This window comes from Gloeophyllum trabeum, assembly GCF_000344685.1.
Source record: "Gloeophyllum trabeum ATCC 11539 unplaced genomic scaffold GLOTRscaffold_00007, whole genome shotgun sequence".
Classification (NCBI taxonomy): domain Eukaryota; kingdom Fungi; phylum Basidiomycota; class Agaricomycetes; order Gloeophyllales; family Gloeophyllaceae; genus Gloeophyllum; species Gloeophyllum trabeum.
In genome coordinates this window covers 887,793-900,320 of record NW_006920416.1, presented here as the reverse complement: position 1 = coordinate 900,320, position 12,528 = coordinate 887,793, and the positions used below count along the sequence as shown (strand labels likewise).

At 50.2% G+C, this 12,528-nt stretch overlaps 3 protein-coding genes across 3 annotated transcripts; 1 reads left to right on the top strand and 2 right to left on the bottom strand.

Annotated features, from left to right (window-relative positions):
- Window positions 1-2,908: 2,908 nt before the first annotated feature.
- On the top strand, window positions 2,909-5,287 carry GLOTRDRAFT_129481 (MFS general substrate transporter; the record flags this gene model as incomplete). The annotated part of the gene is made up of 11 exons (XM_007868159.1): window positions 2,909-3,001; window positions 3,051-3,132; window positions 3,202-3,230; window positions 3,288-3,340; window positions 3,366-3,573; window positions 3,628-3,782; window positions 3,839-4,364; window positions 4,417-4,464; window positions 4,518-4,615; window positions 4,665-4,779; window positions 4,841-5,287. The coding sequence occupies 11 exons, from the start codon at window positions 2,909-2,911 to the stop codon at window positions 5,285-5,287; spliced, it is 1,854 nt and encodes a 617-aa protein (XP_007866350.1).
- A 350-nt stretch (window positions 5,288-5,637) lies between these two features.
- Window positions 5,638-7,934, bottom strand: GLOTRDRAFT_138821 (endocellulase). The gene is made up of 11 exons (XM_007868158.1): window positions 7,892-7,934; window positions 7,454-7,540; window positions 6,843-7,391; window positions 6,682-6,789; window positions 6,586-6,623; window positions 6,451-6,530; window positions 6,319-6,384; window positions 6,234-6,260; window positions 6,020-6,177; window positions 5,928-5,965; window positions 5,638-5,865 (listed from the first exon to the last, which is right to left on the bottom strand). The coding sequence occupies exons 3-11, from the start codon at window positions 6,976-6,978 to the stop codon at window positions 5,776-5,778; spliced, it is 741 nt and encodes a 246-aa protein (XP_007866349.1). The 5' UTR covers window positions 6,979-7,391; window positions 7,454-7,540; window positions 7,892-7,934; the 3' UTR covers window positions 5,638-5,775.
- A 1,678-nt stretch (window positions 7,935-9,612) lies between these two features.
- Window positions 9,613-11,929, bottom strand: GLOTRDRAFT_76482 (carboxylesterase; the record flags this gene model as incomplete). Its single annotated transcript, XM_007868157.1, has 10 exons — window positions 9,613-9,913; window positions 9,981-10,153; window positions 10,215-10,649; window positions 10,718-10,817; window positions 10,872-11,119; window positions 11,187-11,267; window positions 11,326-11,374; window positions 11,437-11,472; window positions 11,524-11,622; window positions 11,809-11,929. The coding sequence occupies 10 exons, from the start codon at window positions 11,927-11,929 to the stop codon at window positions 9,651-9,653; spliced, it is 1,605 nt and encodes a 534-aa protein (XP_007866348.1). The 3' UTR covers window positions 9,613-9,650.
- Window positions 11,930-12,528: the final 599 nt, after the last annotated feature.

Below are 12,528 nucleotides of genomic sequence, written 5' to 3'. Positions count from 1 at the left end.
CATATATTTTATGTTGTTTTGTTGCCACTTATACAGTGGAGATTTCATGGCATTCACAGTCAATGAAACTGCACATAGACATGAAATGGACCTGGGAACCATGCAATCCAGATAATGTACACATGCACACATCATGCATGTCCCGGGCAACAGAATTTCTCTTGGGCTGCCCAGGATATGCCACTGGACCTCCTGGATCCCAAAGCTCACTCAGCCCAAGTAACAAGCTGATTTTTCGATCATAGAACTCGAGGCATTGATTTCAACAACATATGATACAGTAATTTGTATGCAATAAGTAGTACTCAAGCTCAACTAATACACAATGGAGGGGTAAGCTGCCAACAGCTGTCGGTGCTTCTCGAGTCTCAATGTGGTGGATAATTAGGGCTATGGTGTACCTTTCATGAGTTTTTCCCCTCTTAGAATGTGTGCCATAGTCACCTTGCGTTTGGCAAGGTCTCTTGGGATACAAGGCCGGCACAATGTGTCGCCTTTTTTGGACAGGCTGTATAAACCTGTCAGTAGAGGGCCATTGCTATGCATGGCAGGCCACAAGTCCTGAGTTGTGTCTGATAAGTGACATTGGGTGTATAAATGTTCCAATTGATGTATACAGTACTCTTTCTTATGCACAAATCCCCTAGATCGGTATCTGGAATGTCCCCTTTATTTGTACTTTGTCCTCCTGTAGCCCTGCCATCATTATACCACAATAGTCCCTGCCACTCTGACAGATTAAAAGTCTGTCTGTATCGGTGACTACAAAAAGATTACATAATTGTATTTGTACCCAGCCCAAGGGATAGTAGCAGCAGCACTACTAGACACATGTACCATAGATCAAAGTGCTCCTCCACTGTCAATCAAAGATTGGCAGCTCTGTCACACAGGTTTTTGTCCCCAGTGGAAGACACAGTCAATAACACCTACAGACTCCAGGTAACATCCTACCAGAACCAGAGTGCTCCTCTGCTGCCATGCAAAGATTGGCAGCTCCCTTGCTACTCATTTTCCCAAACCAAGCTGAAGGACACAGTCATCAGAAAGGGTACTCAAACAGTACCCAAAACAGCTGGTAGCAGCAACAAAATAGAAGTTACCCATGTGCTAGCTTCAATTTCTCAAGGGGACATATAGACACCACTGAGTAGGAAGAAACCAGGGTTCCAGAGGCAGCAGACATCGACAGACACATGCCCAAGATTCCTGGGTTGTGACCAAAGAGACTTGTATCATAGATTGGTCCCTGCCACCCAGACATAGACTCAGACTATACGTGTGAAAAACAATCAACGTTGAGACTAATTCCCATGGTCAGGATCCATCAAACTATTCAGCAGTCAGCATATTATTTTGGAACACTAGTGCAACATTTAAGAACCTCTTATAGCCAACATAAGTTCAATGTGTATGTTCGGATTAATAGCAAGCACAACCAACCAAGTTGACATGCTTCAACTACAGCAAGTACTAGACTAATGAGCAAATGGGCAACTATGACATAGCTCAACTACAGAAAGGTGCTTTCTGCAGTCAAGCTATGTCATAGTAAGCAGGAGCCAATGAGAAGCCAGAGATCCCAACCGGCGCGGCACCTCAGCCACCGACTACAAACAGCCACAGAAGTCAATTCCCACGGTAACAACATGCCACAGACGACAACGAGCATGCAGTAAAAGACGGAGGTACGATAAGATGCTCAAAATATTCCAGTGGATGGACGACCCAAAAAAAATCTCTTCGTAGAAGAAACCACGAAAATACACGGAAAACCCAGGACGAAAACACAGTATTCTTGAAAACAGAGACTACAAATCCGATTTGTAGTCTTTTTGTAGTCTCCAATACAAGCGGACTTTAAAGCGGACATTAAACAGTGTAGTCAAGACTACAACCAAAAAGTCGCACGCATTCTCGGCATTGCAATTCCCACGGGGTACAACGTTCGGCACGCACCCAATTTTGCGGGTAAGGACTCATCCTTCGTAAACTCAGGACTCGTAATAACAATTGATGGCATAATGCTGAGTCTGCAATCATGTGCGTCGCTGGTGCGGGATTGCGACTAGTACTATGGTGCGGTCCAGTTATGAATGCATGATTCATTACTTTGGCCTATATGATGATGTCTGAGTGCAGTCTTTATGGTGACGGATCTGGGTATCCTCTGGCCACTCAAATGCTTGGGTTGTCATGTAGTACTAGTACGTCCAGTGAGACCATATGCCACCTTCCAGTCCACCCATATGCTGGAAGTGGTACATATGTGCACTGTCCGACTAGGCGGTCCCCAGCCACTGGCAGTTTCTACTGGGATTGACCGCTGAGCGCTGTGCACGACTGTAGCGCGGCAGGAAAGACGGGCTTCGCCTCAACCTCTCCTTAACTTCGCCTCGTTGCAAGGTATACTCACCGCAACGACCGGCGCGTTCCTACTACCAGTTATCACTAATCCTTGAGTGATCCTCTTCGCTAACTGCGCGGGGCCGGGCGACTGCGGTATCAAACATGTGTCAGTGTGACTACGGTCTGGTCTAAGCTGCTTGCACTGTTGTAAAAGATCGCAGTGCGCGATGATACGTGAACTTTCCCTTTGAACTCATGTCGAGGTCTTGCGACAGGTAAAATAATAAATGGGTGTGTGCCTCCGAGTCTTCTTGTACCGCTTCTGCTTACTGTAAAACGTTGATGACGATCTCGATTAGCTGCTGCATAATATAACGTGTCCGTCGTCCGATCGTCCTGCGGATGGGCCACTAGGTCAAGCTAGCACAGCGCCCGCGAGGCCGTGCATTCACGGAACTCCAAAGGCCTCGCGAAAGCGGGACTTCCTGGAGCTTCGTCCCAGCGATAATTTGCAAAAGGCCCTGCAAGCGTCTATGGAATACCAATCAACGCAAGAGCCATGGTAGATACAAAAGAGTCGGAGTCGTACCTGGTATCCCCCATTCTGCCCACCCTTGCAAGCTCTCAAGATGATACGGGCCTCAATACTATGGTTCAAAAACCGGGGAACCTCGGAACCGCGTACTGACGGCGGTGCTCAGGCTCGTACCGATATACGATACAGAATCAGTCTTATGGCAGCGTTTGCTATTCCGATTTTTCTGGAGACATTGGATTATACAGGTGAGTCAGCCGGAGTTAGCTGAGACCATCCATCTAACCCCAGTTGATCTCTCTGGTACTCAAATACAGTCGTGGCTACTGCTCAACCCGAAATAGCTGTGAGTTCAGTATGTACTACTCGGGAATAGTGGATATTCTGACACGGGTCTAGTCAGTATTTCATCATCTTGAGCTTCAAAGGTATCTTCGTCCAGGCACACTGGTTCACGTTCGTTCGCTAATCTTTCCTGCAGTTACATTGGCGCTTCCTATCTGCTTGGATCAACTGCATTTATCCTCCCATTTGGCGCATTAGCTGATATCTATGGCCGCCATACATCTGTGCAAATATCACTTGTTTTCTTCATCCTGGGTAGCGCCATCAGCACGGGGGCGCAAAATATAGGGATGATGCTTGCTGGGCGGGGTATCGCCGGTGTAGGTGCAGGTGGAATGACCTCTGTGGGTGACTTCACGTCGTCGTGAGTAACCAAAATTTGCTCAAAGGTTGTCTAGGTCATCCGCATCATATTGGCAGACTCTCGATCCGTGGACCAGAACAGCTGGCAAATCATGATGCTTACAATCCTCTACACCATTGGATATTGTGTAGGCCCCGTAATTGGTGGAGCACTGACCACTGTCTCGTTCCGCTGGATCTTTGCGATAAAGTAAGCATTTGGGCTTAATCTCTTATAGCCACTTATCTATCTCACATCTTGCGCAGCTTACCCTCGTGCACGCTCGGTGCCGTCCTCATCTTCCTTCTCTTGCGTAATAAGACAAAGAAAGGGCAGGCATCTGCCTACCCCGCTCTCAACGAAGGCAGGGAAACTGGGGTCGATAAGTGCCTACGGATCGATTGGATTGGCATCATCCTCTTCGCCGGGGGCGGCATCCTTCTTTTACTTGCCCTGAACTGGGGCTCGACGGACAGATGGGATGATGCGAAGGTCATCGTTTCCTTCGTCGTCGGTGCTGTCTTGTTTGTAGCGACCTTATTTTGGGAGTATGTGCTCGCTATGGTCCAACGCACCACCACTCCTCCGGCACTGCGCATCCTTCGGGCGAGTCAACTGCTGCCGCTTGATCTCTTTCGTTCCTATACTGTCTGGGCCATCACGCTCTGTTCCTTCGCGCAAGGAATGGTCACGATGGTTATATTCTACTTCGTGGCCATCTTCGCGGTCATCGTCAGTGGCTTGACGTCGACTAATGCAGGCCTCCAATTGATATACTTTGCTCCGGGGCTGGTAAGCACATCCTACCGGTTATGTCAAGAGACTTACAGTTCTGGGATAATAGGGATGCGGAACTTTCTTATCGACGGTGACGACGAAGTTTACTCGCCAGGTAAATCTCTATAGAGTGAGATTGCGGTCCCTGCTGATAGAACCCCACGATAGCCGAGGCTTTCCATTAATTTAGGCGGTGCGATTACCTGCATCGGTCTTGGGCTCGTGTCCATGGGAGTCGACCAGAATAAGCAAACCCTGGTTAATAGGTTCGTGGCAGCCCTACGCGCAATAACGGGTCGCTTACTTAGATCACAGTTTCATGGTCCTGACTGGGATTGGCGCCGGTATGGTGACCGCGTCATCTGGTGTACAGATCCGGTTCTCGGAACCCCCGGAAAAGCAAGCGATTGTCACTTCCCTCACCATGTTCGTAAGTGCACCGTCTGCTTCAGTGATTTTATATACATCTTATACGCTTCCTTGCGTTTCAGATGCGGGCGTTCGGAGGTACAGTGGGATTGGCGCAGTGCGGCGCAGTCATGAACTCCAAGGTCTCATCGTACATCGGATCCATTGTCCGCTCGGGCGTCCTTTCCGCCAGCGACCAAGCACTCTTAGGGACAGGTGCATGGCGCGCGGATGCAAGCCTATCCTCCCTACAGGCAATCAATGGGCTTCCCAGTAATCTCCAAGCTATCGTCCGGGCGGCGTTTACGAGCGGACTCCGGTGGAGCTTTATATCCCTCATCCCGTGGTGTGCTGTATCAGCGCTGTCGACGCTACCCCTTCCTCGTATCCAGGATCCCGGGCCTGATGCTCGCAGTCAAGAGACGTTAACAACGGTCAAAGAGAGCGACGGGTTAGCCATGGACGACGTAAGCATGAAGCCTGGAACGTCTGTCTCAGGCGTTAGAAATCAAGCCCCGGAGTCAGCGTGACTTGGTCTTGAAGTCTTCCAGTACAGAGGACTACAAATGTCCTCGCGACGCTTGGGAAGGCCGTCCGCGGTCTATTAGGGATGGACGGACCTGTACTACATCGTACTTGCATAGTGTTGTTCCTTATGTTGTCATATACCCGGGCCACGACTGCCTAGATAAAGAGCTGACGAGACGTCATGGTACCTTACTATCAGACTATGTACTCGGAAGACGAGTACAGGGCTCCCTAGCAATCGATCGCAAGTCTTCATCGCAAGGGTACTGAGAATAGCCTTCATCTGGGTTATGTAAAGCAAATGTTGATGATCGGGGGCGCTATGCCCTCTTGATCCTTTCATGGCGATATTCCCCACATCAATCCCGTTTGTATTTTAGCCCGGACCAGTACAACGGAAATACGTCATATCTCCAGCAGATCGGAACACCGTGCTTTGATCGTACTCATTTCATACAACACCAATGCCAAACCCTATCTTCGATGGCTTTCACCCGCTCAAGCTGACGCTGAACGAGGTAGTGACAAGCTCAGCAGTGCCAGTGAAGGCTTCCGTGCCGGTCTGAATGGCCTGGATATACTGTAGACGATCGACCCCATCAGCCTCTGCGATGGCTTTCCAACAGTGAAAGCAATACTAACCTGGCTGGCGGAGACACCCTCATTCTCGACCAAGTACTCTGTGGTATGTATCGGTCAGCAATGAGTTAGCCAGGTAGAAAATGTAGGCGTACGGAAGAAGGGAGTCAGCTCGGCGTTGAAGCTAGTGATATCCCCGTCAGCCGAAACGAAGGACAGGGTGGTCCAGGTCTCGGTGGTTCCGCTCCACAAGTTCCAGGTATAGCCGGCAAGACTGATTCCAGAGGTCTTCAGAGAGCCAACGGGTTGGATTCTGGAGAATTTTAGCTCGACTACCAGGATATCCCCTAGTGAGGAGCCGCCACTTACCCGCCCTTGCCGGAAAGCCAGATCATGCTGGGGTAACAACGCTATGAGTAGAAGTTTATTTATATGCAAAGACTTGAGGACGCACATCTCGTAGGATGAAGAGGAACTGGCAGCTGTGCCGGTCTGCGCAGTACCGGTCCACATGTCGTACCTACAAGCAAGGGCAAGATGGTTAGGGCCGGGCACAACCATAGTACTATCTGGATGTTTCACTTACGAAACATCAGCGCGGAGGCCAGACGACTGAGTCTCGTAGTACCAATCCCAGGTGGTGGGGAAGCTGCTAATTTGACTGATCTACAGTGGAAGGCGTCGGTCCCGGTTGAATGGAGCTCCTGCCAGCGGGACTCACCTGCACTCCCTTGGCGGTGTTGGAGAGAACATTGGCATCTATTTGATCACACTATAATTTAGCAACCGTTCGAACGACATAGGAAGGTAATCGTACAGGTCTTGACGTCATTCGGGTTGTTAGCCCAAGTGTAGTTGGTCGACCAGGAGATGGTGCTGCCAGAAGCACTGATCAAAGTCGAGGTCTGGGAGCCCACACCGTTGGCTGAAACGTGTAATGAGTCGCTATAGACGATCAGGTAGATCCAGTAGACCTACCAATACCCCACTGGTCATTGCAGAGGGTATAATCTCCAGCAGTGTCACAGGTGTATTGACCAGTGAGCACGGTCGCCGCGGATGCAAGCTTTAATGCGCCCAAGGCAAAGGGCAAAGCAGAGATGAAGCGGAACATCTTGTAAACACCGAGCTTGTAATAAGTGAGTAGTTCTGTTAAGGAACTATGGCAATTGGGATAGCCTAACGTTCTCTTTTATACCGCGGAGAGGCTAGCGTCATCAAGCCAGATGACCTGCGAACGATATGAACATGGTTACAACCGTGGAAACATACGTGAGAATACAAAAGGGAAGATGGTAGGCTACCTCGCGGTACCGAAACGGGGGAATCGATGTTCTTGAGGAACACGACAGCCGTTAAGCTTGCCAGAATGAGCCTACCCTGTTGGCTGTATGTCAGGACGCATTCCCATGACTGTTGCCGAAGAAGAATATATTCGGTCGCATCGGATGGATACAGTCGACTTCACGTGGGCGGACGGACTTCGCTGCATAGAACCCATAGGTAGACCGAGTTTCATCTTCCGTCCTATTTTCGAAACATCATGAGTGGAGCGCAAAGGCACTGCGAACTTGTCCTTCCCGACATACCGAAATCGACTCGGGACTTTCTGGAAACGCACCTTGTAGGATGTATTATTCGCCGTGACCTTTGGAATCGAGTCATTCAAGCCGATCCTGACAGCTACTTGTTAATATCGGATCAGACATTCCTCCGAGAAGGCTCAGAAAATGGTCCGCACAGTTGCATCGGAATGTACAGGGGCCAGAAAATTCCGGATGCCAACCAGAAAATGAGAGCAGGAATAGAGGGCTATGCGCTTGCTATAGATAGCAGCTCCACGCAAGTGGCATCATTTCCTGGCAAGTCAACTGGGGATAAAGCAAGTCGTGGTATCCAACAAATTCTGACTCGGGCACAACAAGAGACTATACCAGTGAATGGGGCGATTCAGGGTAAACAAGCAATGGACCAAGACATCGATTTATCCCAGGTCTAACGGGGGCATTTGGATGAAAACCTATTACCTGGGGCCTTGCGACTTGAGGCAATGTAGCCTCTGTCTTGGAGTTATACGAGAGGTGAAGGGTAGGTTCATGGGTTTTGTCGACCCACAGCCCAATCGTGCCAAGTGTGGCGCATGGCTGCCCCCGGCTGGGTCAGCAACTCTCACGCAACCGTTCCCCGAGGAGCTGTGGCCGCCTTGTATGCGATGGGGCATTTCATCTAGAGTCCGGCTGACCTGTTCACCTCTGACTACCATTAGCACCCCTCCAGCGCACTGTCACAAAGAGTGAAAGACGAAGTATGACATGACGGACTTCCTGTCGCCCACGACCTTCACTAACGCAAGAGCTGGTGCCGAATGTCGCGTGTAAGTCTGCAACCAGAGATTTGAACTTCTGATGCAAACCCTCGTACTACGGGGTCATCACATCGGACACTCACGGGGACAAGCAGGAACTCAGAACACCTCTCTTAACCGTATGCTTCAAGTCCAACAAAGGTAAAAGGCCGGATTTTCATCTCTGACACCTCGGAACCATCACTGCGACTTGACGGGATGCTATGAGATACAATTGCCCCCAAGAGAAGTGCCTTAATTGCTTTATACAGAGAACCTATGACAAATAATTCTCAGGCTCGGAGCTGGTCGCGTACCGCCGGGCTAGCTACCATTGTGCATCATTCGTTGTAAGAAGCATCCTCTAGAATGGAACGCCGGGATTGTTATGCGACGTCAGGGTTTTTCCCTTCCCAACGATCATCGGCCGCCCACTGGAGAAAGTCTGCGCTAACGTAGGTGTATTCTAGGATATTCGATTCAATTGCATCAATCACAGCACTCATGAGGACTCAACGTTGGATCGACTTGTCCCGTGTGTCCTTCAAGCCCATGCAGGGTTCCTATCCCACTTGGGTAGAACCGAGGTCGAGTCTCTATTGCGTGACAGTTGCACGTGCGTTATAGAGGACGACCTCCATTTATGCCGTGGCGGGCCCGCCTCGCGCATTTCTTCCTTCAGCTAGTCGGATGGTCCACACCCCTATAACATCGCCCGCGGCACAGAAACGGCTGATCTAACAATATCGTAGTAACACAAGTAAATGGCGTAATCGGCATGTGGTACTCGGAACGTCGTGCTATTCAATCCTATTCTCTCTTTCGTCTAGTTGTGAATGGGGGATGCATTTACCCTCACCGCGAGTTCCAAAACGCGCTGAACATATTGAACTCCCATTTGGGGCGACCTGTGTTGCAAAGAATTTAGAAGTGTTGTAACTGGTCTTGCTAGAGTCCCCAACCCATACGTATGTTGACTCAACCATTCAACTGACTGCCTCCCTATTGTTTACTCCAGCACACCGGAGGACGAGGAATTGACTTATTTCTCTGACAGGCCCGTTATAGTAGACAGAATCGATCCGATGGCCACACTCCCGCAACTCGAGAATCCTTCCGGAGGTCCCTAGGTAAGCTAACATGTGCTGGACGCAGTCCAGTCCAGTCTCACCTCCGCGGACGGACTTCGCTAGATCGAAGCCGTGGTTAGCCCGATGAGCTCGAGTATCAGACCGAATTTGTGAGTGGCACCGAGGAATTGTCCGCAGTTACCTTCTAGCCTTTGCTGCAAACTCGGAACCGCCCTCAATGACAGCCAATTTGGGACGAGATACATAGGTATTCGGCCATCGAGGACAGCGTGGATATCATTGAGTACTATACTCGAACGGCGGGGGCCGAAATGGGTGACCCCCAACGTCCCAATAGTTCTGCCGACACGGTCAAGCACCTTCGAGTACGCTAGCAATTTTCATCAATTCGTCCCACCTTTTATCCTCTATCCACCCGATCGTCTTGTCTTCTCTCAATGCCAGTACAGTCTTCAAGTCCCCATCCGCTAGGGCTCCTGCGCTCTTCCCTTCAATTTCCTTGATTTCCTTGTCGATTCTGTCGAGCCAGGCGCCAGCAGTGACAGCCTGATCATACTCTAGAGATGGAATGCGCAGTGCCCACATAACACGATCGCTCCCGTGCGTCACGTATCCTATGTGCGGTTCCATATAACACCGTAAGTAGCAGTCAATGTGTAGTTCCGTCGCAACGATACCTACCAAGCGGTCTCATCTGTTCTGGGGTCCACTGGATGATGTACCGCAAAGCAGGATATCCGTGCTGGAGCAGGTCCCTAGCAAGCAGGCGTACGGGGATATACACTTGTCCATCGCTCAGAATCTCTCCAAACAGCCGTTGGATATCGTCGTGGCTAGCGTCGTCGGGCAGATGCCTGTTGACATAACATAGTGAAATTTTCATACAACTCTTGATGAGGGACCGAAAGAGCGCACCGATAACAACTCAGCATCTTTTCCACGTCCTTCTTCTCATAATATCTATCGAGGTTGAACTCGATGTCGCCCACCTTCTCCACAGGATGTGCGATCGAATAAAGGTACCATTCTTCCGTCAGCTCGCCTACGACAACGCTCTTCACTCCGTGCTCTAGCAGACCTTTAGCGAGACCGCCGGAGCGCTGCCACTCCATCACGTCAACCTTCGTTGAGCCATCAGGGTATAAGAACCACCCGGGCTCGAGGGTGCCGCGGAACGTTCCATATACGCCGAGTTGCTCGGATTCGATGATCTTGGTGAGGCGATCAGCTGGGATTTTGCATGGGTCGCGCAGGTCATCAAAAGCCGTTGGAGAGGCGAGGTCCAGTGATAGTGCCTTGCATACTGCTTCGTATTGTGCACGCAGCTCCTTGGGAGTCTTTGGATTCGCTCTGTGTGGGAGTGATTTAGAGACAAAGAAACAGGTATGCAATGTGTGCTTCCTGGGTATGCGACTTACATGATGGAATTCGACTGCAGTATGACAGAGTGGAAAGGCGCCAATTGACCCGCTGGTAGCCGGGATGCGTGGTGCAAGAGCTGATGAACAGAGTGTGCACCTGTCCACATCCATCAGCGAACGCATTCCGTTCCATCATAGTCGATATTCGAACCAGCGGACAGCCCAGAGAGCGTAATATCATTTGGGTTGCCCCCAAAATCAACTATATTGTCCTTAATCCATTCGAGTCCAAGCCATTGATCCTTGAAACCATAATTCCCGGTTATCGATGGTTTGTCGGACGCCAAAAACCCAAAGATGGACAGCCGGTACCCAATATTTACCCAGACCTCGTTGCGCGCGGCAGAGATGTACTGTGCCTGAGAGTTGAGGTGGTGTGGGGAGCCGAATTGCAGGAACCTTTTTGAGAGATACGGTATCAGCTTGTCGAGGGTGGACACAGACATGGTATGTCTCATGTACGTACCCTCCGTGGATGTAAACTTTTACAGGAAGTCTCTTCTGCTTGTCTGGGAACGAAGGAGGTGCGACGATATTCGCAAATAATCTAGTCACGCCCTAATTAACCTCCCGCGCAAGATAGTTCCGTCCGGCGTAATACTTACGGATTCTCAGTGGGCTTGCCAAAGCCCACTTTATCCTCGAAAGGGGTGCCTACAGACAATATACCATAAGCCTGGCGTCATACTGATGGCCGAATGACAACATATACCCACTTGCAGACTGTCCGTCATTCGTGGGCTGCGCGCAGTCTAATACCTCAATGCAGCATTCACACAGCAGGATGCATTTATGGCGCTTACATGAGTCCTCGCGTATGTACTCTTTACCTTCGTAGCGGTATGAAACCGGCAGGGGTTTAGGATCCTCAAAGCGTCCTGGCGGGAGTGCAAATGGGACCTCTGCAAAAGAAGTCAGACTGGTATACCAAGCGACTGTTTAAGGTTCATATTCAGAGTGTTTCGGACGTCTACCCCCAGACCTTAAGCCATTTTGAGCTCGCCACACCCCCATGGATCCTCCTTATTGGGCCACGATGGATAGATATCCAGCACAAACACTCAAGCCCACATCATATCAACACCTACCTAGCCAAACCGCCGCCCCGTTCGCAGCTCTCCCTCCCACTACCGGGCCATACCTAGTCTCCGCGGTGACGCGCGCTGGGCTCTCCGCAAGCTCGTCGTGCAGGTGCTTGATCCCGGGCATGCTTGGCTATAACACGGCAACGGGGAAGGGTCAAGACAAGGCTCCCCTGCCATTTCCTCGAAATACGCAGATAGATGCATTTAGAGTCGGCAACATGTGACTGATCAGGCTCCTAGAACCATCCGTCTCGCGTCCTCGATCCTCTCTGCTAGGGCGTGTGTGAAGATGTTATCTAATATGGCTTATATAATGTAATTTATTTATAGCTGTGTTTCCTGATTAAGCCGAACGGTGAGGATGAGGACGCTATGAGACGGCTGGCCCAACTCGTCGTCCGAGGTTTCACCGGAATTATGTAAGTTAGCTAAGCGACTAACGACGCGTCGGTTTACTGTTGGTTTATTGACGTTCGTCGACTGCCCGATTCGGATTGAGGCTTGCTCTTCGAGCATGTCCTCTGCTCATCCGCGCATTGACGGCGGGGGGACGGGGATAAAATCTGACGGTAATATAGCAAGCCATTTCTTCGATAGTGAAACAATAATGCGCGAGTGTCTAGGGGTCTGTTGCTATATTTTCGATGAATAGATTAATTTACATACAATGCAAAGTCCAAGCACCAAGTTCTTCATTGCAGAGTAGCCTGAGACCTTATAATA

Coding starts and splice junctions, on each gene's coding strand:
- GLOTRDRAFT_138821 (XM_007868158.1), bottom strand. CDS start 6,978: ATGTTCCGCTTCATCTCTGCTTTGCCCTTTGCCTTGGGCGCATTAAAG. Junction 6,790..6,842: donor CAATGACCAGTGGGGTATTG/GTAGGTCTACTG, acceptor TACACGTTTCAG/CCAACGGTGTGGGCTCCCAG. Junction 6,531..6,585: donor ACACCGCCAAGGGAGTGCAG/GTGAGTCCCGCT, acceptor CTTCCACTGTAG/ATCAGTCAAATTAGCAGCTT.